At 44.5% G+C, this 27,058-nt stretch overlaps 1 protein-coding gene across 1 annotated transcript in view; it reads right to left on the minus strand.

The window, feature by feature from the left end:
- Positions 1–20,808, minus strand: part of LOC311119949 (serine/threonine-protein kinase/endoribonuclease IRE1-like) — a 58,482-nt gene extending 37,674 nt beyond the window's left edge. Inside the window, exons 1-2 of the mRNA XM_084194594.1 lie at positions 20,435–20,808; positions 7,517–7,631 (exon numbers count right to left, since the gene is read on the minus strand). Of these exons, the coding sequence (XP_084050720.1) occupies positions 7,517–7,631; positions 20,435–20,506 (187 nt within the window). The 5' untranslated portion in view covers positions 20,507–20,808. The remainder of the gene's footprint in view (positions 1–7,516; positions 7,632–20,434) is intronic.
- Positions 20,809–27,058: the final 6,250 nt, after the last annotated feature.

Raw genomic sequence — 27,058 nt, forward strand, 5'->3', positions numbered from 1 at the left:
ATTTGTTCTCACTGCTCCATGCCACACTACTAATTTGCATAATTTATGTTACGGGTCTCATGTCCATCCACCCTAGACGTTTAGAGCCACGGGGTTCGTAACATAAAGTGGGGGTTCGTCCGGGATATATCCCATGCTACTCATGCAAATTAGTAAGTGTCTGGTTCAGTGTTGAGCTTGGCAGCTGTAACTACCTGTTTTTTTTTGTGTTCTGTAGTCGACGGCTCGTGTTGCTAGTAGGATGGCTACTTTTGAGTTAGAGGCATTTTTGGAAAACCCTACGTGGGAGGTTTTTGAGAATTGCCGTAGAGTGGATCTACAGGCTTTGGCTGACCACTTTTCAGTACCGATATCAAGGGTTTTAGTGAAAGCCGAAGTGAGGAAAGCGGTGTTAGAAATATTGTTGAGCGAGCGAGTGCTTGAGTTACCGCCGCCTGAGTCTGCTGCTCCTGTAGGGGATGTGGTTGCTGTTCCTGTAAGCCCATCAGTGTCTGAGGACGAGGCTAAGGCTCCAGCCACATTGCCCCGTTATGACCCACTCTCCCCACTGACTGACAGTGATGCCAGGATCGATGTCCGCTCGACACGGCTCCAAATGGAGGCGGAAGAGCGGGCACAAATCAGGCAAGACAAGCTGGAGATGCGTAAAATGGAGCTAGAGGCAGAACTGGAGACGCGTAGGCTTGATCAAGAACTGGAGACGCGTAAGATGGAACTGGAGATGCGTAAAATGGAACTAGAGGCAGAAACAGCGAGGGTTAGTCTCTGATCATACTATGCCTGCTAGTGAGCCATCCTCACCAGCTGTGTCGGCTGCTACGTTTGATATTAGTAGGCAGATCACCTTGGTACCTGTGTTCCGGGAGTCAGAGGTTGATTCCTATTTCAGTGTGTTTGAACGGATAGCGGTAGCATTGAAATGGCCCGAAGAGGTATGGTGCCTATTACTTCAGTGTAAACTAACAGGTAAAGCTCAAGAGGTTCTGGCAGCGCTACCTCTTGAAGACAGTTTGAATTATGAAGTGGTCAAAGCTACTGTTCTTCGTGCCTATGAGCTTGTTCCTGAGGCATATCGACAGAGATTTAGGTCTCATAAAAAGTCTCCTACTCAGACTTATGTGGAGTTTGCTAGAGACAAAGGAAATCTGTTTGACAAATGGCACAGTGCTAGTAAGGTTACTGATTTTAACTCTCTACGGGAGTTAATCTTGTTAGAAGAGTTTAAAAATTGCTTACCGGAACGCATTGTAGTTTATCTGAACGAACAGAAAGTATCCTCACTGTCGGAAGCGTCTGTATTGGCAGACGAGTTTGTGTTGACGCATAAGAGCGTGTTTTCGGCTCGTACGGAGAGCAGGGCTGCGGAGTTGCTAACTTTTAGTCCTAGTCGACCAGCAGTACATCCAGCGCGCCCAAAAGATGTGCGTCACTGTTTCTATTGTCATAAGGTGGGACATATGGTTAATGATTTCTTTCTGCGTAAACGCAAACCGGGGATGCCTCAGCACGCCAGGCCGCCAACGGGTGTTGGGCTGATTCGTACGGTTGTAAGGCCGGAATCAAGACAGAAGCCTCATAGTGAATGTGGTTTGAAAGTCCCTGTCCCAGATCACAGTTATGAACCGTTCATTTTTGAGGGGTTTGTTTCTATATCAGATGACGAAGCGTCTCAGCGTCTAGTTAGAATCCTCAGAGATACTGGTGCGGCGCAGTCGTTCATACTATCTGATGTGTTGCCCTTGTCTAATAATACATATTGTGGTTCCAGTGTGTTAGTACAAGGAATTGAAATGGGTTTCGTCCCAGTGCCATTGCACTTTGTGAACGTACACTCTGAGTTAGTCAGTGGATTGTTCAGAGTTGGCGTACGTCCTATGTTGCCAGTAAAAGGTGTGACATTTATAATGGGCAACGATATTGCCGGAGGAAAGGTGATACCCGTATTGGAGGTATTAGATAAAAGTGACCAGTCTCTCTCCGAGGAGCTGGCACAGGGTTATCCAGATGTGTTCCCCGCTTGTGCAGTCACACGTGCTCAAGCACGACAAGTGGGTGAAGTGGTAGATTTGTCAGACACGATTCTATTCAGAGAGTGTGACCCAGAGGATAGTTCGGGTGCTACCTCTGGTAAGCTGGTGCCGTCTGACCAACAGCCCAGAGAAAGGAAGAAGGATGTGGAACTTGTTGCTGAGGCAATACAGTTACCAGTTACTCGTGAGCAGCTGATCGCTAACCAACAGGTTGACATTAGCCTGGCTAAATGTTTTTCTAGTGTTGTCTCAGAGGAGGAGCTAAAGAAGAAAAACATGGCATACTTCATTGATGGTAATCTCCTCATGCGTAAATGGACATCCCATGTTGACGCTGGCGGAGATTGGAATGCTGTTTACCAAATAGTGATTCCTACAGCCTTTCAACAAAATGTTTTATCCCTCGCTCATGATCACCAGTGGTCCGGACATCTGGGAGTCACCAAGACTTATGATCGTGTTTTGCGACATTTCTTTTGGCCTGGTTTAAAACAAGATGTGGCTCAGTTCTGTCGGACTTGCCACACCTGTCAAGTAGTTGGGAAACCGAACCAGGTTATTTCCCCCGCGCCTCTTTGTCCCATACCGGCCATAGGTGAACCATTCGAACATGTGATGGTTGATTGTGTTGGACCATTACCAAAAACAAAATCTGGTAACCAGTTTATGTTGACAATTATGTGTGTGGCCGCCAGGTACCCAGAGGCCATTCCTCTGCGAAGAGGGGTTGGATAATGTGTTGGCAGATGCTTTGTCTCGTGTTTGATGATATAGGTTTTTTGTGTTATCCCGATAGGATGATTTGTGAATTTGGGTGTTGTGATAGTACGTGTGTCGCAAACCATTGTGGTTTGCTCTTTTAAGGGTGGGAGTGTTACGGATACAGGTATCCTGTGTTTTTGTGTGTTTCTACTCTTTCTGCCCTAATCACAGGTGTCCTGTATGTTCCTGATTGGTGGTCGTTGAGGTGTCTGCTGATTGGACCAATCAGTGAACATTCCTGTGAATAGCACCACCTGTTACTCGTTTGTTCAATCACACATCCCATCTTATAAACACCAAACTTGTGTTTGTTGAGAGAGAGAGATTTTTGCCATATGTGAGTATGGACACGGTGGTGTCCTGTGTGTTGTGTACTCACTAAGTTGTTGGTTACCCTATGGGTAACTTTGTTAGAAGCCATTTCTTTATGTGAGTGTGGATACTGTGGTGTCCTGTGTATTGTGTACTTACTTTGTTGCTGATTACCCTGTTTGGTAGCTTTGTGTGTTTCTGGGAAAAGGGGAGTTTAAGCTAGTTGCCCTTGGGCGTACATTACCCGTAGGAAGAATTCTGTCTAAAAACACTAGTTAGACCTGAGCGGACCACCCACTGTACTTTTGTATGACTAGCAGTAGCCTAGCGGTTCTTCAGGCAGGCTAGATCAGTTTAGGGGGTTTTACACTATTGTTTCATTTCTTGGGTCCTGCTCAGCCCTTTTTCCCAAACCTTTACCGTGTGTTTAGTAATAAACCATTTGTGTTTGACGGTAGTTCATGGTTGTTGTGTCACATTTGTTCTCACTGCTCCATGCCACACTACTAATTTGCATAATTTATGTTACGGGTCTCATGTCCATCCACCCTAGACGTTTAGAGCCACGGGGTTCGTAACAGTCCTGTTGAAAAACAAATGATAGTCCCAATAAGCCCAAACCAGATGGGATGGCGTATCGCTGTAGAATGCTGTGGTAGCCATGCTGGTTAACTCTGCCTTGAATTATAAATAAATCACAGACAGTGTCACCAGCAAAGCACCCCCACACCATAACACCTCCTCCTCCATGCTTCACGGTGGGAACTACACATGCTGAGGTCATCGGTTCACTCAGACTGCGTCTCACAAAGACACGGCGGTTGGAACCAAAAATCTCCAATTTGGACTCCAGACCAAAGGACAGATTTCCACCGGTCTAATGTCCATTGCTCGTGTTTCTTGGCCCAAGCAAGTCTCTTCTTCTTATTGGTGTCCTTTAGTAGTGGTTTCTTTGCAGCAATTCGACCATGAAGGCCTGATTCACACAGTCTCCTCTGAACAGTTGATGTTGAGATGTGTCTGTTACTTGAACTCCGTGAAGCACTTATTTGGGCTGCAATTTCTGAGGCTGGTAACTAATGAACTTATCCTCTGCAGCAGAGGTAACTCTGGGTCTTCCTTTCCTGTGGTGGTCCTCATGAGATCCAGTTTCATCATAGCGCTTGATGGTTTTTGCGACTGCACTTGAAGAAACTTTCAAAGTTCTTGAAATTTTCCGTATTGACTGAACATGTCTTAAAGTAATGATGGACTGTCGTTTCTCTTTGATTATTTGAGCTGTTCTTGCCATAATACTTGGTCTTTTACCAAATAGGGCTATCTTCTGTATACCACCCCTACCTTGTCACAACACAACTGATTGGCTCAAACTATCTTCTGTATATATAAAAAAATGTATGCACTCACTAACTGTAAGTCTCTCTGGATAAGAGCGTCTGCTAAATGACTAAAAATGTAAAAAATGTATATATCATTATACTATACTGTATGTATATATTATTATACTATACTGTATGTATATCTTATACTATACTGTATATATTATTATACTATACTGTATATATTATTATACTATACTGTATGTATATATTATTATACTATACTGTATGTATATATGATTATACTATACTGTATATATGATTATACTATATGTATATATTATTATACTATACTGTATGTATATATTATTATACTATACTGTATGTATATATTATTATACTATATGTATATATTATTATACTATACTGTATGTATATATTATTATACTATACTGTATATATTATTATACTATACTGTATGTATATATTATTATACTATACTGTATGTATATATTATCATACTATACTGTATGTATATATTATACTATACTGTATATATTATTATACTATACTGTATGTATATATTATTATACTATACTGTATATATTACTATACTATACTGTATGTATATATTATTATACTATACTGTATGTATATATTACTATACTATACTGTATGTATATATTACTATACTATACTGTATGTATATATTATTATACTATACTGTATGTATAATTATTATACTATACTGTATGTATAATTATTATACTATACTGTATGTATATATTATTATACTATACTGTATGTATATATTATTACACTATACTGTACGTATATATTATTATACTATACTGTACGTATATATTATTATACTATACTGTACGTATATATTATCATACTATATTGTATGTATTATTATACTATACTGTATATATTATTATACTATACTGTATATATTATTATACTATACTGTATGTATATATTATTATACTATACTGTATGTATATATTATTATACTATACTGTATATATTATTATACTATACTGTATATATTATTATACTATACTGTATGTATTATTATACTATACTGTATATATTACTATACTATACTGTATGTATATATTACTATACTATACTGTATGTATATATTACTATACTATACTGTATGTATATATTATTATACTATACTGTATGTATAATTATTATACTATACTGTATGTATATATTATTATACTATACTGTATGTATATATTATTATACTATACTGTATGTATATATTATTATACTATACTGTATGTATATATTATTATACTATACTGTATGTATATATTATTATACTATACTGTATGTATATATTACTATACTATACTGTATGTATATATTACTATACTATATGTATAATTATTATACTATACTGTATGTATATATTATTATACTATACTGTATGTATATATTATTATACTATACTGTATGTATTATTATACTATACTGTATATATTATTATACTATACTGTATATATTATTATACTATACTGTACGTACAGTGTGGGAAAAAAGTATTTAGTCAGCCACCAATTGTGCAAGTTCTCTCACTTAAAAAGATGAGAGAGGCCTGTAATTTTCATCATAGGTACACGTCAACTATGACAGACAAAATTAGGAAAAAAAATCCAGAAAATCACATTGTAGGATTTTTAATGAATTTATTTGCAAATTATGGTGGAAAATAAGTATTTGGTCAATAACAAACGTTTCTCAATACTTTGTTATATACCCTTTGTTGGCAATGACACAGGTCAAACGTTTTCTGTAAGTCTTCACAAGGTTTTCACACACTGTTGCTGGTATTTTGGCCCATTCCTCCATGCAGATCTCCTCTAGAGCAGTGCTGTTTTGGGGCTGTCGCTGGGCAACACAGACTTTCAACTCCCTCCAAAGATTTTCTATGGGGTTGAGATCTGGAGACTGGCTAGGCCACTCCAGGACCTTGAAATGCTTCTTACGAAGCCACTCCTTCGTTGCCCGGGCGGTGTGTCATTCATTCTTTCCTTTACACGAATCAGTCGTCCTGGTCCCTTTGCAGAAAAACAGCCCCAAAGCATGATGTTTCCACCCCCATGCTTCACAGTAGGTATGGTGTTCTTTGGATGCAACTTAGCATTCTTTGTCCTCCAAACACGACGAGTTGAGTTTTTACCAAAAAGTTCTATTTTGGTTTCATCTGACCATATGACATTCTCCCAATCCTCTTCTGGATCATCCAAATGCACTCTAGCAAACTTCAGACGGGCCTGGACATGTACTGGCTTAAGCAGGGGGACACGTCTGGCACTGCAGGATTTGAATCCCTGGCGGCGTAGTGTGTTACTGATGGTAGGCTTTGTTACTTTGGTCCCAGCTCTCTGCAGGTCATTCACTAGGTCCCCCCGTGTGGTTCTGGTATTTTTGCTCACCGTTCTTGTGATCATTTTGACCCCACGGGGTGAGATCTTGCGTGGAGCCCCAGATCGAGGGAGATTATCAGTGGTCTTGTATGTCTTCCATTTCCTAATAATTGCTCCCACAGTTGATTTCTTCAAACCAAGCTGCTTACCTATTGCAGATTCAGTCTTCCCAGCCTGGTACAGGTCTACAATTTTGTTTCTGGTGTCCTTTGACAGCTCTTTGGTCTTGGCCATAGTGGAGTTTGGAGTGTGACTGTTTGAGGTTGTGGACAGGTGTCTTTTATACTGATAACAAGTCCAAACAGGTGCCATTAATACAGGTAACGAGTGGAGGACAGAGGAGCCTCTTAAAGAAGAAGTTACAGGTCTGTGAGAGCCAGAAATCTTGCTTGTTTGTAGGTGACCAAATACTTATTTTCCACCATAATTTGCAAATAAATTCATTAAAAATCCTACAATGTGATTTTCTGGATTTTTTTCCCTCATTTTGTCAGTCATAGTTGACGTGTACCTATGATGAAAATTACAGGCCTCTCTCATCTTTTTAAGTGGGAGAACTTGCACAATTGGTGGCTGACTAAATACTTTTTTTCCCCACTGTATATATTATTATAATATACAATATGTGGGAGTGAGAGCGTGTGCTGACCTTCTTTGAGCGTCCATTTGATGTCTCCAGACTGCTTGGAGACAGCGTGTAGACTCCCGTCCAGAGTAGAAACAAACAGTAGAGACTCTGGTAGAGTTACACCCACTGACTTCACCTGGGGAGCAGAGAGAGAGTAGAGACTGACTTCACCTGGGGAGCAGAGAGAGAGTAGAGACTGACTTCACCTGGAGAGTAGAGACTGACTTCACCTGGGGAGCAGAGAGAGCGTAGAGACTGACTTCACCTGGAGAGTAGAGAGAGAGTAGAGACTGACTTCACCTGGGGAGCAGAGAGAGAGTAGAGACTGACTTCACCTGGGGAGCAGAGAGAGAGTAGAGACTGACTTCACCTGGAGAGCAGAGAGAGAGTAGAGACTGACTTCACCTGGAGAGTAGAGAGAGAGTAGAGACTGACTTCACCTGGAGAGTAGAGAGAGAGTAGAGACTGACTTCACCTGGAGAGTAGAGAGAGTAGAGACTGACTTCACCTGGAGAGTAGAGAGAGAGTAGAGACTGACTTCACCTGGAGAGTAGAGAGAGAGTAGAGACTGACTTCACCTGGGGAGTAGAGAGAGAGTAGAGACTGACTTCACCTGGAGAGTAGAGAGAGAGTAGAGACTGACTTCACCTGGGGAGCAGAGAGAGAGTAGAGACTGACTTCACCTGGGGAGCAGAGAGAGAGTAGAGACTGACTTCACCTGGATAGTAGAGAGAGAGTAGAGACTGACTTCACCTGGAGAGTAGAGAGAGAGTAGAGACTGACTTCACCTGGAGAGTAGAGACTGACTTCACCTGGAGAGCAGAGAGAGAGTAGAGACTGACTTCACCTGGAGAGTAGAGAGAGAGTAGAGACTGACTTCACCTGGAGAGTAGAGAGAGTAGAGACTGACTTCACCTGGAGAGTAGAGAGAGAGTAGAGACTGACTTCACCTGGGGAGTAGAGAGAGAGAGTAGAGACTGACTTCACCTGGAGAGTAGAGAGAGTAGAGACTGACTTCACCTGGGGAGCAGAGACTGACTTCACCTGGAGAGCAGAGAGAGAGTAGAGACTGACTTCACCTGGAGAGTAGAGACTGACTTAACCTGGAGAGTAGAGACTGACTTCACCTGGAGAGTAGAGACTGACTTCACCTGGGGAGCAGAGAGAGAGTAGAGACTGACTTCACCTGGGGAGCAGAGAGAGAGTAGAGACTGACTTCACCTGGAGAGTAGAGAGAGTAGAGACTGACTTCACCTGGAGAGTAGAGAGAGAGTAGAGACTGACTTCACCTGGAGAGTAGAGAGAGAGTAGAGACTAACTTCACCTGGGGAGTAGAGAGAGAGTAGAGACTGACTTCACCTGGGGAGTAGAGAGAGAGTAGAGACTGACTTCACCTGGAGAGTAGAGAGAGAGAGTAGAGACTGACTTCACCTGGAGAGTAGAGAGAGAGTAGAGACTGACTTCACCTGGAGAGTAGAGAGAGAGTAGAGACTGACTTCACCTGGAGAGTAGAGAGAGAGTAGAGACTGACTTCACCTGGAGAGTAGAGAGAGAGTAGAGACTGACTTCACCTGGAGAGTAGAGAGAGAGTAGAGACTGACTTCACCTGGGGAGTAGAGAGAGAGTAGAGACTGACTTCACCTGGGGAGCAGAGAGAGAGTAGAGACTGACTTCACCTGGAGAGCAGAGAGAGAGTAGAGACTGACTTCACCTGGAGAGTAGAGACTGACTTCACCTGGGGAGCAGAGAGAGAGTAGAGACTGACTTCACCTGGAGAGTAGAGAGAGAGTAGAGACTGACTTCACCTGGATAGCAGAGAGAGAGTAGAGACTGACTTCACCTGGATAGCAGAGAGAGAGTAGAGACTGACTTCACCTGGAGAGTAGAGACTGACTTCACCTGGAGAGTAGAGAGAGAGTAGAGACTGACTTCACCTGGAGAGCAGAGAGAGAGTAGAGACTGACTTCACCTGGGGAGCAGAGAGAGAGTAGAGACTGACTTCACCTGGGGAGTAGAGAGAGTAGAGACTGACTTCAACTGGAGAGTAGAGAGAGAGTAGAGACTGACTTCACCTGGAGAGTAGAGAGAGAGTAGAGACTGACTTCACCTGGAGAGTAGAGAGAGAGTAGAGACTGACTTCACCTGGATAGCAGAGAGAGAGTAGAGACTGACTTCACCTGGAGAGTAGAGACTGACTTCACCTGGAGAGTAGAGAGAGAGTAGAGACTGACTTCACCTGGAGAGCAGAGAGAGAGTAGAGACTGACTTCACCTGGGGAGCAGAGAGAGAGTAGAGACTGACTTCACCTGGGGAGTAGAGAGAGTAGAGACTGACTTCACCTGGAGAGTAGAGAGAGAGTAGAGACTGACTTCACCTGGAGAGTAGAGACTGACTTCACCTGGAGAGTAGAGAGAGAGTAGAGACTGACTTCACCTGGAGAGCAGAGAGAGAGTAGAGACTGACTTCACCTGGGGAGCAGAGAGAGAGTAGAGACTGACTTCACCTGGGGAGTAGAGAGAGTAGAGACTGACTTCAACTGGAGAGTAGAGAGAGAGTAGAGACTGACTTCACCTGGAGAGTAGAGAGAGAGTAGAGACTGACTTCACCTGGAGAGTAGAGACTGACTTCACCTGGAGAGTAGAGAGAGAGTAGAGACTGACTTCACCTGGAGAGTAGAGAGAGAGTAGAGACTGACTTCACCTGGGGAGCAGAGAGAGAGTAGAGACTGACTTCACCTGGAGAGTAGAGAGAGAGTAGAGACTGACTTCACCTGGGGAGTAGAGAGAGAGTAGAGACTGACTTCACCTGGAGAGTAGAGAGAGAGTAGAGACTGACTTCACCTGGGGAGTAGAGAGAGAGAGTAGAGAATGACTTCCCCTGGAGAGTAGAGAGAGAGTAGAGACTGACTTCACCTGGGGAGCAGAGAGAGAGTAGAGACTGACTTCACCTGGAGAGCAGAGAGAGAGTAGAGACTGACTTCACCTGGGGAGTAGAGAGAGTAGAGACTGACTTCAACTGGAGAGTAGAGAGAGAGTAGAGACTGACTTCACCTGGAGAGTAGAGAGAGAGTAGAGACTGACTTCACCTGGAGAGTAGAGACTGACTTCACCTGGAGAGTAGAGAGAGAGTAGAGACTAACTTCACCTGGGGAGCAGAGAGAGAGTAGAGACTGACTTCACCTGGAGAGTAGAGACTGACTTCACCTGGAGAGTAGAGAGAGTAGAGACTGACTTCACCTGGGGAGCAGAGAGAGAGTAGAGACTGACTTCACCTGGGGAGCAGAGAGAGAGTAGAGACTGACTTCACCTGGAGAGTAGAGAGAGAGTAGAGACTGACTTCACCTGGGGAGCAGAGAGAGAGTAGAGACTGACTTCACCTGGAGAGCAGAGAGAGAGTAGAGACTGACTTCACCTGGAGAGTAGAGAGAGAGTAGAGACTGACTTCACCTGGAGAGTAGAGAGAGAGTAGAGACTGACTTCACCTGGGGAGTAGAGAGAGAGAGTAGAGAATGACTTCCCCTGGAGAGTAGAGAGAGAGTAGAGACTGACTTCACCTGGGGAGCAGAGAGAGAGTAGAGACTGACTTCACCTGGGGAGCAGAGAGAGAGTAGAGACTGACTTCACCTGGAGAGTAGAGAGAGAGTAGAGACTGACTTCACCTGGAGAGTAGAGAGAGAGTAGAGACTGACTTCACCTGGAGAGTAGAGAGAGAGTAGAGACTGACTTCACCTGGGGAGTAGAGAGAGAGAGTAGAGAATGACTTCCCCTGGAGAGTAGAGAGAGAGTAGAGACTGACTTCACCTGGGGAGCAGAGAGAGAGTAGAGACTGACTTCACCTGGAGAGCAGAGAGAGAGTAGAGACTGACTTCACCTGGGGAGCAGAGAGAGAGTAGAGACTGACTTCACCTGGAGAGTAGAGACTGACTTCACCTGGAGAGTAGAGACTGACTTCACCTGGAGAGTAGAGAGAGAGTAGAGCCTGACTTCACCTGGAGAGTAGAGAGAGAGTAGAGCCTGACTTCACCTGGGGAGCAGAGAGAGAGTAGAGACTGACTTCACCTGGATAGCAGAGAGAGAGTAGAGACTGACTTCACCTGGAGAGTAGAGACTGACTTCACCTGGGGAGCAGAGAGAGAGTAGAGACTGACTTCACCTGGAGAGTAGAGAGAGAGTAGAGACTGACTTCACCTGGGGAGTAGAGAGAGAGTAGAGACTGACTTCACCTGGAGAGTAGAGAGAGAGTAGAGACTGACTTCACCTGGGGAGTAGAGAGAGAGTAGAGACTGACTTCACCTGGAGAGTAGAGAGAGAGTAGAGACTGACTTCACCTGGGGAGCAGAGAGAGAGTAGAGACTGACTTCACCTGGAGAGTAGAGAGAGAGTAGAGACTGACTTCACCTGGAGAGTAGAGACTGACTTCACCTGGAGAGTAGAGAGAGAGTAGAGACTGACTTCACCTGGGGAGCAGAGAGAGAGTAGAGACTGACTTCACCTGGAGAGTAGAGAGAGAGAGTAGAGACTGACTTCACCTGGGGAGCAGAGAGAGAGTAGAGACTGACTTCACCTGGGGAGCAGAGACTGACTTCACCTGGAGAGTAGAGAGAGAGTAGAGACTGACTTCACCTGGGGAGTAGAGAGAGAGTAGAGACTGACTTCACCTGGAGAGTAGAGAGAGAGTAGAGACTGACTTCACCTGGGGAGTAGAGAGAGAGTAGAGAAGCCAGCGATCAAACGATCGATGTCTGACCAGTGTTGTCAAAGCAGACACATATAGTATCACTGCGTGTGTGTGTGTGTGTGTGTGTGTGTGTGTGTGTGTGTGTGTGTGTGTGTGTGTGTGTGTGTGTGTGTGTGTGTGTGTGTGTGTGTGTGTGTGTTAGGGCTGTGACAGTAATTGAATAATCGTGTAACTGACCGTTATGGATGAAGACCACCATGAAAATAAAATAACAGTCAAAACAGTTGAAATAGGCCAACATTCATTTAATTTATTTCATGTAGATAAAGTTGACCTAACAGCAGGAGTGTTAACTAATGATTAAAAGCAGTTGTTTTCTAACTTAAGTCAGTCTACATCTCCTCTTTCCAACTGTGGTTTGATGCTCCACCGTCAAGCCAGCGAGATGCAGCAATTCGACCATGAAGGCCACGCCCCGCCCCATTGGTCTCCCGGTTGCGGCCGGCTACAGCAGAGCCTGGATTCGAACCAGGATCTTTAGTGGCACAGCTAGCACTGCGATGCAGTGCCTTAGACCACTGCGCCACTGGGACCTTACAGACAGGTGTGTGCCTTTCCAAATCATATCCAAAGCAATTTAATTTACCACAAGTGGACTCCAATCAAGTTGTAGACACATCTCAAGGATGATCAATGGAAACAAGATGCACCTGAGCTCAATTTCAAGTCTCACAACAAAGGGTCTGAATACTTATGTAAATAAGGTATTTCTGTTTTTTACAAAATGTGTAAACATTTCTAAAAACCTGTTTTTGCTTTGTCATTATGGGGTATTGTGTGTAGATTGATGAGGGGGAAAAACTATTTAATCAATTTTAGAATAAGGCTGTAAACTAACAAAATGTGGAGAAAAGTGAAGGGGTCTGAATACTTTCCGAAGGCACTGTAAGGGTAATGTGAAAAGTCATGGGGTCAAAATGCGCTGTATATATATATATATATATATATATATATATATATATATCTTCATCTTTCCCTCTAACTTTTAGAATATACCAGGCGGTGTCAGAGGAAGGCTAAAAAAATTGTCAAAGACTTTACTTACTTTAAAATTACTTTAAAATCATACAATGTGATTTTCTGGATTTTTGTTTTAGATTCCGTCTCTCACAGTTGAAGTGTACCTATGATAAAAATTACAGACCTCTACATGCTTTGTAAGTAGGAAAACCTGCAAAATCGGCAGTGTATCAAATACTTGTTCTCCCCACTGTATGTACAGTTGAAGTCGGAAGTTTACATACACTTAGGTCGGAGTGAACACGTTGTTTGAGGACCACAACAACCTGCTACACTTGTGAGAAACAAGTTATGGTTTATTTCATTCCATTTACGAGTTTTGTCAATTTAATCATTGTCTTTTGTTTGGAGCGCTCCTGTCAATGTTGAGTAAAGGACACGCACCTGATTACGCTTAGAAGTAGGACTATAGGCTACCTGGCCTGCGCACAAATGTAGGCCTATAAATGTGCCCATTTGGGGATCTGATAGTATTTCTGATTGGCTTAACGCACCACCACTAATGAGCTGTGGAGCTTCTCAAAGTCATGTTTTCTTCACCTCAAGCAAACAAAGTCTGTTTTTACATCCATTGAGAATGACAATAGTTCCTCAATGTATCTGAAAAATCGCACAAATGTAGTATTCGGTTTAGAACAGTTTGAATGTACAGTTGAAGTCGGAAGTTTACATACACTTAGGTTGGAGTCATTAAAACTTGTTTTTCAACCACTCCACACATTTCTTGTTAACAAACTATAGTTTTGGCAAGTCGGTTAGGACATCTACTTTGTGCATGACACAAGTAATTTTTCCAACAATTGTTTACAGACAGATTATTTAACTTATAATTCACTGTATCACAATTCCAGTGGGTCAGAAGTTTACATACACTAAGTTGACTGTGCTTTTAAACAGCTTGGAAAATTCCAGAAAAAGATGTCATGGCTTTAGAAGCTTCTGATAGGCTAATTGACATAATTTGAGTCAATTGGAGGTGTACCTGTGGATGTATTTCAAGGCCTACCTTCAGACTCAGTGCCTCTTTTCTTGACATCATGGGAAAATCAAAAGAAATCAGCCAAGACCTCGGAAAAACAATTGTAGACCTCCACAAGTCTGGTTCATCTTTGGGAGCAATTTCCAAACGGCTGAAGGTACCACGTTCATCTGTACAAACAATAGTACGCAAGTATAAACACCATGGGACCATGCAGCCGTCATACCGCTCAGGAAGGAGACGCGTTCTGTCTCCTAGAGATGAACGTACATTGGTGCGAAAAGTGCAAATCAATCCCAGAACAACAACAAAGGAGCTTGTGAAGATGCTGGAGGAAACAGGTACAAAAGTATCTATATCCACAGTAAAACTAGTCCTTTATCAACATAACCTGAAAGCCCGCCTAGCAAGGAAGAAGCCACTACTCCAAAACCGCCATAAAAAAGCCAGACTACGGTTTGCAACTGCACATGGGGACAAAGATCGTACTTTTTGGAGAAATGTCCTCTGGTCTGATGAACCAAAAATAAAACTGTTTGGCCATAATGACCATCGTTATGTTTGGAGGAACAAGGGGGAAGCTTGCAAGCCGAAGAACACGATCCCAACCTTGAAGCACGGGGGTGGCAGCATCATGCTGTGGGGGTGCTTTGCTGCAGGAGGGACTAGTGCACTTCACAAATAGATGGCATCATGAGGAAGGAAATGTATGTGGATATATTGAAGCAACATCTCAAGACATCAGTCAGGAAGTTAAAGCTTGATCGCAAATAGGTCTTCCAAATGAACAATGACCCCAAGCATACTTCCAAAGTTGTGGCAAAATGGCTTAAGGACAACAAAGTCAAGGCATTGGAGTGGCCATCACAAAGCCCTGACCTCAATCCTATAGAACATTTGTGGGCAGAACTGAAAGTGTGTGCGAGCAAGGAGGCCTACAAACCTGACTCAGTTACACCAGCTCTGTCAGGAGGAATGGGCCAAAATTCACCCAACTTATTGTGGGAAGCTTGTAGAAGGTTTCCCAGAAATGTTTGACCTAAGTTAAACAATTTAAAGGCAATGCTACCAAATACTAATTGAGTGTATGTAAACTTCTGACCGACTGGGAATGTGATGAAAGAAATAAAAGCTGAAATAAATCATTCTCTCTACTATTATTCTGACATTTCACATTCTTAAAATAAAGTGGTGAGACCTAAAACAGGAAATTTTTACTAGGATTAAATGTCAGAAATTGTGAAAAACTGAGTTTAAATGTATTTGGCTAAGGTGTATGTAAACTTCCGACTTCAACTGTATAAATGTGCCCATATGGGGATCTGATAGTATTTCTGATTGGCTTAACGCACCACCACTAATGAGCTGTGGAGCTTCTCAAAGTAATGTTTTCTTCACCTCAAGCAAACGAAGTCTGTTTTTACATCCATTGACATTAGTTCCTCAATGTATCTGAAAAATCTTTCCAGCCCTTTCGATAACCACTCAGCGTGAAAGGGAAAAATGTCATGCTCTGATCCAGGGGAAAAGTCATTAAATAGTAGGCACCTGATTACTTATTATACCTTGGCGCAAATAGCCTACAGCTGTGTCCGTCCCGAGCTCACTGGCGCAGGAACTCTGAGGGCCCAGAATATTTCATACAATGTTGCAAGTTTGCTAGCACAAGCTTCAGGCCAGACAAAAGTTAATAGTTGATTCAATGTTTCAAGTTCGTTGCAGACAGGCCATGCGTAACCATTGTGATTTATAGTATTTTTTAATCAGGATATTTTCTACCTGCAGGCTGCAATGTTTTTATTTGTTGGCTTTATGGAGGCTATTTTTACATAGTTGGCAATATTAGTTACTTTTTAGGTTTGTATCATTTTCATTTAGATTTGGATAGAATTTTGACTAACCACATGACAACGATATTGATTATAGATTGATATTGATATGAAGACGTTATTATAAATGAAATTAAACTGTTCCACTAAAAAATGTGCATATGAAAACCATAACCGGCATGCAGATCGGTGGGAAATGGTGAGATCAATTGGCTATTCCACATGTGAGGAAAGGTTGCCGACCCCTTGTGTAGCCTTTTACCGGCAACTTCAGGAGAGTAACGGCAGAATCTACGAAAAGTCAGTAGGAGTGGGAGGAGGATGGTCGGGTCAAAGGTTAAGGTTCTCCTCTACTGGTTATCTAGATCTCTGGCTCCCTCTTGAGTCATTTGTGTCTTAATTCATCAAACAGTAAGCTTAAAAGCATCAGGAGCGGGAGGAGGATGGTCGGGTCAGGTTAAGGTTCTCCTCTACTGGTTATATAGATCTCTGGCTCCCTCTTGAGTCATTTGTGTCTTAATTCATCAAACAGTAAGCTTAAAAGCATCAGACAAGCTCAATGCATATATTGTTGATTTTATTTAAAAAACACATATAGGGTGTGTCTATATATGGAAGAATACACGTTTAAACATTTCGACCAATCGATTGGTCGAAAGAACAGGCGACTTTCGGTTGACCGAGATTTTCTTTAGTCGGGGACAGCCCTATTTTACTTTAGTGCCTAGTTGCAAACAGGACGCATGTTTTGGAATATTTGTATTCTGTACAGGCTTCCTTCTTTTCACTCTGTCAATTAGGTTAGTATTGTGGAGTAACTACAATGTTGTTGATCCCATCCTCAGTTTTCTCCCATCACAGCCATTCAACTCTGTAACTGTTTTTAAAGTCACCATTGGCCTCATGGTGAAATCCCTAAGCAGTTTCCTTCCTCTCCGGCAACTGAGTTAGGAAGAACGCCTGTATCTTTGTAGTGACTGGGGTGTATTGATACACCATCCAAAGTGTAATGAATAACGTCACTATGCTCAAAGGGATATTCAATGTCTGCTTATTATATATATATTTTACCCATCTACCCATAGGTGCCCTTCTTGACGATGGGGTGCAACTGAATGAAACGTAGCCAAGCTCCTTTCAGGAGTCGTCCTATAGAATGCATAGACTACATCCTAATATTTTCAGTAGCATATTATTTCCCCCAGTAGTATATGATTTCTCTCATTACTGCGTCCTCTCTGGGTAATAGTGAAGTAACAGAGAAAAGCCACGTGTTTCTTTTGAGTCTGATATGCGCCAATCCCCCTCCCCTCCCCCCTCCCCCCTCCCCAATGGCTATGTCGGTGAGCGCGTACATTGGCCTGGCCAGTTACCTCACATTTCCAAGACGGTCGAAGCCCTGGTACGTGAATCTGTCTACAGCTGTGTGTGTGATCTCCTTCGACCAGGATACCAGGTGTAATGGGGGAACGTTTTCAGATGAATAAAGTTCATATTGAGTTTAGAGTAATTAACACAACGCTTAGCGTCTTTATGTCTTTCACTGTCTGGAACACACAGGAGTTCCATAGGCTTCCATTTGGAACACTGGTTGGTGTGCAGGGTTGCTGAGGCTGAATTTGATTGGAACACACAGGAGTTCCATAGGCTTCCATTTGGAACACTCGTTGGTGTGCAGGGTTGCTGAGGCTGAATTTGATTGGAACACACAGGAGTTCCATAGGGTTCCATTTGGAACACTGGTTGGTGTGCAGGGTTGCTGAGGCTGAATTTGATTGGAACACACAGGAGTTCCATAGGGTTCCATTTGGAACACTGGTTGGTGTGCAGGGTTGCTGAGGCTGAATTTGATTGGAACACACAGGAGTTCCATAGGGTTCCATTTGGAACACTCGTTGGTGTGCAGGGTTGCTGAGGCTGAATTTGATTGGAACACACAGGAGTTCCATAGGGTTCCATTTGGAACACTCGTTGGTGTGCAGGGTTGCTGAGGCTGAATTTGATTGGAACACACAGGAGTTCCATAGGGTTCCATTTGGAACACTGGTTGGTGTGCAGGGTTGCTGAGGCTGAATTTGATTGGAACACACAGGAGTTCCATAGGGTTCCATTTGGAACACTGGTTGGTGTGCAGGGTTGCTGAGGCTGAATTTGATTGGAACACACAGGAGTTCCATAGGGTTCCATTTGGAACACTGGTTGGTGTGCAGGGTTGCTGAGGCTGAATTTGATTGGAACACACAGGAGTTCCATAGGGTTCCATTTGGAACACTCGTTGGTGTGCAGGGTTGCTGAGGCTGAATTTGATTGGAACACACAGGAGTTCCATAGGGTTCCATTTGGAACACTGGTTGGTGTGCAGGGTTGCTGAGGCTGAATTTGATTGGAACACACAGGAGTTCCATAGGGTTCCATTTGGAACACTGGTTGGTGTGCAGGGTTGCTGAGGCTGAATTTGATTGGAACACACAGGAGTTCCATAGGGTTCCATTTGGAACACTCGTTGGTGTGCAGGGTTGCTGAGGCTGAATTTGATTGGAACACACAGGAGTTCCATAGGGTTCCATTTGGAACACTGGTTGGTGTGCAGGGTTGCTGAGGCTGAATTTGATTGGAACACACAGGAGTTCCATAGGGTTCCATTTGGAACACTGGTTGGTGTGCAGGGTTGCTGAGGCTGAATTTGATTGGAACACACAGGAGTTCCATAGGGTTCCATTTGGAACACTGGTTGGTGTGCAGGGTTGCTGAGGCTGAATTTGATTGTATTGATGACATTCTTTTTATTTTATTGATGACATTGTGCTTTTTTTTTGGTTTAGAGAGAGACTTTGTACAATACTCTCGGGCTGATAGAGGACATTCGGTGCTGTCTGATTAGAATATAAAAAGGGCCTGCTTCTGTTTCTGGAGATGTCTCTGTGAATTGTTGTATTCAACTGGATTGATCTTTCATTGACTGGATCAAACGACTTTTTGCTTCCCCGTGTTACACCAGCACATCCTGAAGAGCAGACACCCCCCTCTTCCTTCTCAGCAAAGAAACCTCTTACCACATGGTGTGTGTGTGTGTGTGTGTGTGTGTGTGTGTGTGTGTGTCTGTGTGTGTGTGTGTGTCTGTGTGTGCCGAGCCACTCCTATATGTATTTACCAAGGTGTGGGGCATCACCGAACCGGACTCGTGTGGTGCCTTAAAAGGGATATGTGGTAACTTAACAAGGAACACGCCTTTCAGTCTTCATTGCCTTTTACTTTACAAAACTACAAAATTAAAAAAAAGGCGTCCAAAACGGTAGAGTGCAGGAGAGCGACACCCCCGACTCGGCGGGTGGTAGTGTCACTTTGTAACGTACCGACTCCGGCTGATGACATCACAGGAGGGTAAAAGGTCACGGGTCAATACCAATGTCCATAATAACAACGCTCCCGTGAATAGTAGTAACACTATGATGCGGTTAACTACACCACATATTCAGTAGGAATTATTTGTATATAGTGTGTCCACACTATAAAACAGGATACTTCCAGATTTGGGCAATCAGGCCCTTTTTCTATTTCCCCAGAGTCGGATGAACTGGTGGGATGCCATTTTTATGTCTCTCTCTCTGTGTCCAGTATGAAGGAAGTACGAGGTAGTTTCCAGAGTCGGATGAACTGGTGGGATGCCATTTTTATGTCTCTCTCTGTGTCCAGTATGAAGGAAGTACGAGGTAGTTTCCAGAGTCGGATGAACTGGTGGGATGCCATTTTTATGTCTCTCTCTCTGTGTCCAGTATGAAGGAAGTACGAGGTAGTTTCACGAGCCAATGCTTAGCAGTCATTATGCTAACACTAGTTAGCATTAGCAGTCATTGTGCTAACACTAGTTAGCATTAGCAGTCATTGTGCTAACACTAGTTAGCGTTGGCTCACGAAACTACCTGTAACTTCATATTGGACAGAGACATAAAACTGGTATCCACCAGTTCATCTGACTCAGTTGATAAAGGGCCTCATTGCCAACATCCCAAAGTATCCCTTTAAAACACAGACAGACAGACAGACAAACAGGCAGACAGACAGACAGACAGACAGACAGACAGGCAGACAGACAGACAGACAGACAGACAGGCAGACAGACAGACAGACAGAGAGACAGACAGGCAGACAGGCAGACAGACAGACAGACAGACAGACAGACAGACACGGGGGTTCTTTCATTTTCAGGGTTCTATTCTTGAGGTGTAGTTAGAGTTCTCTCTCTGTATGTGTTCCCGAAATAGACCAACCGGACAGTGGCACGGCAACCAACGAGCCACACATGCGCAGAAGGGTCTACCCCCCCACCCCCCCCCCCCCTTTCCCATAAACAAGTAAACAACAACAAACACTCACCTGTAAGTCGCTTCCTTTCCAAGACAGCAGCAGCAACAACAACATCGGGAGACAGCGTGCTAACTTCCCCATGCTTCTAGACCTACGAACGGGACTCTCGATCAACAGAAATAAAACGTGTTAGCTATAAGAAACAGAGGTCGAAAACTATCGGTAAACTTCTACAGCGGTCCGTCCATTGGGTCACACAGCGACGGGCCTTCGTTTGTCCAACATGTCTAGGTCTTCTACAGATCGACGTGTGTTTTTTTTTTACGGTTAGTTATGGATTGGAGTAGAGGAGAGATCGTGCCATCACTACAATAACGACTGCAGGCAGCAGTAACGACAAAAACGACTTCGCCCACATCACGTTTCCGTGTTGGGGAAACCGGATCCTGTGACGTCGAAGGCAGTTAGAGAAAGGGTGTCCTTGGTTCTCGTCGCTCGTCCTACCGGCGGTGAGTACAGGTCAGGGCCGATGGGAATGGGTCCAAAAAAAACGCCTAAAAAATAGTTGAATAACAGAGAAGACAGTGGTTGTGTGTGTGCGCTTCTCAACATCGATATGTTAATTTTTAACTATCAAGTAGGTGCTGGCATTTTTCTCACCAACATACCCATCATAAAGTATATAACTCAGCATAAACGGCGCGTCTCGACCAACTGTCAAATCATGTGGGCTTGCCCCCCCCTCTTGTTTGATTGACGGCCGCTCCGGCCAATAGTAGAGGAGAGTTGGACAGAGACGGGGGCGGGGGCGGGGGCGGGGTTTAGAATGAGCTCGACGTCAGGTTGGAACACGTGGAAACAGCCATGTGGCTCCGCCGGGCTTTGTGATCACGCAACACGGGCTCGTTCAGGGTGAAAGAGAATAGAGATGGTGACAGAAGAGAGAAGCAACTTCTATCCCATTATTGACCTCTCTCTCTCCTCTCTCTCTCTCTCTTCCTCCCTCTCTCTCTCTCTCTCTCTCTCTCTCTACTTATCTCTCTCTCTCTCTCTCTCTCTACTTCTCTCTCTCTCTCTCTACTTCTCTCTCTCTCTCTCTCTCTACTTCTCTCTCTCTCTCTACTTCTCTCCCTCTCTCTCTCTACTTCTCTCCCTCTCTCCCCCTCTCCCCCTCTCTCTCTCTCTCTCTACTTCTCTCTCTCTCTCTCTACTTCTCTCCCTCTCCCCCTCTCCCCCTCTCTCTCTCTCTCTCTACTTCTCTCTCTCTACTTCTCTCCCTCTCTCCCCCCCCCCCCTCTCTCTCTCTCTCTCTCTCTCTCTCTCTCTCTCTCTCTCTCTCTCTGTCTGTCTGTCTGTCTGTCTGTCTGTCTGTCTGTCTCTCTCTCTGTCTCTCTCTCTGTCTCTCTCTCTGTCTCTTCTGCTTCTTGTGAGTTTCCCTGACTTTCTCAGTTTATAGTGCAAGGCGCACTCAGGTGAACAAAATTATAGATGAAAACATTTATAGATAAATCCCACCCCTACTATACAGTATTTGATCCCCTGCTGATTTTGTACGTTTGCCCACTGACAAAGACATGATCAGTTTATAATTTTAATGGTAGGTTTATTTGAACAGTGAGAGACAGAATAACAACAACAAAATCCAGAAAAACGCATGTCAAAATGTTTTAAATTGATTTGCATTTTAATGAGGGAAATAAGTATTTGACCCCCTCTCAATCAGAAAGATTTCTGGCTCCCAGGTGTATTTTATACAGGTAACGAGCTGAGATTAGGTGCACACTCTTAAAGGGAGTGCTCCTAATCTCAGTTTGTTACCTGTATTAAATACACCTGTCCACAGAAGCAACCAATCAATCAGATTCCAAACTCTCCACCATGGCCAAGATCAAAGAGCTCTCCAAGGATGTCAGGGACAAGATTGTAGACCTACACAAGGCTGGAATGGGCTACAAGACCATCGCCAAGCACCTTGGTGAGAAGGTGACAACAGTTGGTGCGATTATTCGCAAATGGAAGAAACACAAAAGAACTGTCAATCTCCCTCGGCCTGGGGCTCCATGCAAGATCTCACCTCGTGGAGTTTCAATGATCATGAGAACGGTGAGGAATCAGCCCAGAACTACACGGGAGGATCTTGTCAATGATCTCAAGGCAGCTGGGACCATAGTCACCAAGAAAACAATTGGTAACACACTACGCCGTGAAGGACTGAAATCCTGCAGCACCCGCAAGGTCCCCCTGCTCAAGAAAACACATATAAAGGCCCGTCTGAAGTTTGCCAATGAACATCTGAATAATTCAGAGGAGAACTGGGTGATAGTGTTGTGGTCAGATGAGACCAAAATCGAGCTCTTTGGCATCAACTCAACTCGCCGTGTTTGGAGGAGGAGGAATGCTGCCTATGACCCCAAGAACACCATCCCCTCCGCCAAACATGGAGGTGGAAACATTATGCTTTGGGGGTGTTTTTCTGCTAAGGGGACAGGACAACTTCACAGCATCAAAGGGACGATGGACAGGGCCATGTACCGTCAGATCTTGGGTGAGAACCTCCTTCCCTCAGCCAGGGCATTGGAAATCGGTCGTGGATGGATATTCCAGCATGACAATGACCCAAAACACACGGCCAAGGCAACAAAGGAATGGCTCAAGAAGAAGCACATTAAGGTCCTGGAGTGGCCTAGCCAGTCTCCAGACCTTAATCCCATAGAAAATCTGTGGAGGGAGCTGAAGGTTCGAGTTGCCAAACGTCAGGCTCGAAACCTTAATGACTTGGAGAAGATCTGCCAAGAGGAGTGGGACAAAATCCCTCCTGAGATGTGTGCAAATCTGGTGGCCAACTACAAGAAACGTCTGACCTCTGTGATTGCCAACAAGGGTTTTGCCACCAAGTACTAAGTCATGTTTTGCAAAGGGGTCAAATACTTATTTCCCTCATTAAAATGCAAATCAATTTATAACATTTTTGACATGCGTTTTTCTGGATTTTTTTGTTGTTATTCTGTCTCTCACTGTTCAAATAAACCTACCATTAAAATTATAGACTGATCATGTCTTTGTCAGTGGGCAAACTTACAAAATCAGCAGGGGATCAAATACTTTTTTCCCTCACTGTATATACTATGATACCCACCCCCAGGCTATCCCACAATCTCCATAGACAAACATTGCCAGTAGAATGGCCCATACTGAAGAGCTCAGTGACTTTCATAGGATGCCACCTTTCCAACAAGTCAGTTATTCAAATGTCTGCCCTGCTAGAGCTGCCCCCCCGGTCAACTGGAAGTGCTGTTATTGTGAAGTGGAAACATCTAGGAGCAACAACGGCTCAGCCACAAAGTGGTAGGCCACAGAACGGGACCGACGAGTGCTGAAGCGCGTAAAAAATGGTTTGTCCTCGGTTGCAACACTCACTACAGAGTTCCAAACTGCCTCTGGAAGCAACGTCAGCACAATAACTGTTTGTCGGAAGCTTCATAATAATATGCCATTTAGCAGACGCTTTTATCCAAAGCGACTTACAGTCATGCGTGCATAAATGTTTTGTGTATGGGTGGTCCCGGGGATCGAACCCACTACCTTGGCGTTACAAGCGCCGTGCTCTACCAGCTGAGCTACAGAGGACCACTTCATGAAAGGGGTTTCCATGGCCGAGCAGCCGCATACAAACTTAGGATCATCATGCGCAATGCCAAGCGACGGCTGGAGTGGTGTAAAGCTCGCCACCATTAGACTCTGGAGCAGTGGAAACGCGTTCTCTGGAGTGATGAATCACGCTTCACCATCTGGCAGTCCGACGGATGAATCTGGGTTTGGCGGATGCCAGGAGAACGCTGCCTGCCCAAATGCATAGTACCAACTGTAAAGTTTGGTGGAGGAGGAATAATAATAATAATAATAATATGCCATTTAGCAGACGCTTTTATCCAAAGCGACTTACAGTCATGCGTGCATACATTTTTTTTTGTGTATGGGTGGTCCCGGGGATCGAACCCACTACCTTGGCGTTACAAGCGCCGTGCTCTACCAGCTGAGCTACAGAGGACCATAATGGTGGGAGGGGGTGATGGAGGGGTGGTGGGAGGGGTGATGGAGGGGTGGTGGGAGTGGTGATGAGGGGTGATGGGAGGGTTGATGGAGGGGTGATGGAGGGGTGGATGGAGGGGGTGATGGAGGGGTGATGGGGGGGTTTTGGGAGGGGTGATGGGGGGTGATGGAGGGTGATGGGAGGGGTGATGGGGGGGTTTTGGGAGGGGTGATGGGGGGGTGATGGGGGTGATAAGAGTGGTGATGGGAGGGGTGATGGGGGGTGTGATGGGGGGGTGGGAGTGGTGATGGGGGGGTGATGGGAGGGGTGATGGGGTGATGGAGGGTGATGGGAGGGGTGATGGGGGGGTTTTGGGAGGGGTGATGGGTGATGATGGGAGGGGTGATGGGGGGTGTGATGGGGGGGTGGTGGGAGTGGTGATGGGGGGTGATGGGAGTGGTGATGGGGGGGTACAATGTCTTCTTCTTCAGGGGTACAATGTCTTCTTCAGGGGTACAATGTCTTCTTCAGGAATAAGATGTCTTCTTCAGGGGTACAATGTCTTCTTCAGCGGTACAATGTCTTCTTCAGGGAGGGGTACAATATCTTCTTCAGGGGTACAATGTCTTCTTCAGCGGTACAATGTCTTCTTCAGGGGTACAATGTCTTCTTCAGGGAGGGGTACAATATCTTCTTCAGGGAGGGGTACAATGTCTTCTTCAGGGGTACAATGTCTTCTTCAGGGAGGGGTACAATATCTTCTTCAGGGGTACAATGTCTTCTTCAGGGAGGGGTACAATGTCTTCTTCAGGGGTACAATGTCTTCTTCAGGGGTACAATGTCTTCTTCAGGGAGGGGTACAATATCTTCTTCAGGGGTACAATGTCTTCTTCAGGGAGGGGTACAATGTCTTCTTCAGGGGTACAATATCTTCTTCAGGGGTACAATGTCTTCTTCAGGGAGGGGTACAATGTCTTCTTCAGGGAGGGGTACAATATCTTCTTCAGGGAGGGGTACAATGTCTTCTTCAGGGAGGGGTACAATGTCTTCTTCAGGGGTACAATGTCTTCTTCAGGGGTACAATGTCTTCTTCAGGGGTACAATGTCTTCTTCAGGGAGGGGTACAATGTCTTCTTCAGGGGTACAATGTCTTCTTCAGGGGTACAATGTCTTCTTCAGGGGTACAATGTCTTCTTCAGGGAGGGGTACAATGTCTTCTTCAGGGGTACAATGTCTTCTTCAGGGAGGGGTACAATGTCTTCTTCAGGGAGGGGTACAATGTCTTCTTCAGGGGTACAATGTCTTCTTCAGGGGTACAATATCTTCTTCAGGGAGGGGTACAATATCTTCTTCAGGGGTACAATATCTTCTTCAGGGAGGGGTACAATGTCTTCTTCAGGGAGGGGTACAATGTCTTCTTCAGGGGTACAATATCTTCTTCAGGGGTACAATGTCTTCTTCAGGGAGGGGTACAATGTCTTCTTCAGGGGTACAATGTCTTCTTCAGGGGTACAATGTCTTCTTCAGGGAGGGGTACAATTTCTTCTTCAGGGAGGGGTACAATGTCTTCTTCAGGGAGGGGTACAATGTCTTCTTCAGGGGTACAATATCTTCTTCAGGGAGGGGTACAATGTCTTCTTCAGGGAGGGGTACAATGTCTTCTTCAGGGGTACAATGTCTTCTTCAGGGAGGGGTACAATATCTTCTTCAGGGGTACAATATCTTCTTCAGGGGTACAATATCTTCTTCAGGGGGGGGTACAATGTCTTCTTCAGGGAGGGGTACAATGTCTTCTTCAGGGAGGGGTACAATGTCTTCTTCAGGGAGGGGTACAATGTCTTCTTCAGGGGTACAATGTCTTCTTCAGGGGTACAATGTCTTCTTCAGGGGGGGGTACAATGTCTTCTTCAGGGGTACAATGTCTTCTTCAGGGGTACAATGTCTTCTTCAGGGGTACAATGTCTAATTCAGGGGTACAATGTCTTCTTCAGGGGTACAATATCTTCTTCAGGGAGGGGTACAATGTCTTATTCAGGGGTAAAATGTCTTCTTCAGGGGTAAAATGTCTTCTTCAGGGGTACAATATCTTCTTCAGGGGTACAATATCTTCTACAGGGAGGGGTACAATATCTTCTTCAGGGAGGGGTACAATGTCTTCTTCAGGGAGGGGTACAATGTCTTCTTCAGGGGTACAATGTCTTCTTCAGGGAGGGGTACAATGTCTTCTTCAGGGAGGGGTACAATGTCTTCTTCAGGGGTACAATATCTTCTTCAGGGAGGGGTACAATGTCTTCTTCAGGGAGGGGTACAATGTCTTCTTCAGGGAGGGGTACAATGTCTTCTTCAGGGAGGGGTACAATGTCTTCTTCAGGGAGGGGTACAATGTCTTCTTCAGGGAGGGGTACAATATCTTCTTCAGGGGTACAATGTCTTCTTCAGGGGTACAATGTCTTCTTCAGGGGTACAATGTCTTCTTCAGGGGTACAATGTCTTCTTCAGGGGTACAATGTCTTCTTCAGCGGTACAATGTCTTCTTCAGGGGTACAATATCTTCTTCAGGGAGGGGTACAATATCTTCAGGGAGGGGTACAATGTCTTCTTCAGGGGTACAATGTCTTCTTCAGCGGTACAATGTCTTCTTCAGGGAGGGGTACAATATCTTC

This window comes from Coregonus lavaretus (genome assembly GCF_964263955.1).
Source record: "Coregonus lavaretus genome assembly, contig: HAP1_SCAFFOLD_2108, whole genome shotgun sequence".
NCBI classification, from domain to species: Eukaryota; Metazoa; Chordata; class Actinopteri; order Salmoniformes; family Salmonidae; genus Coregonus; species Coregonus lavaretus.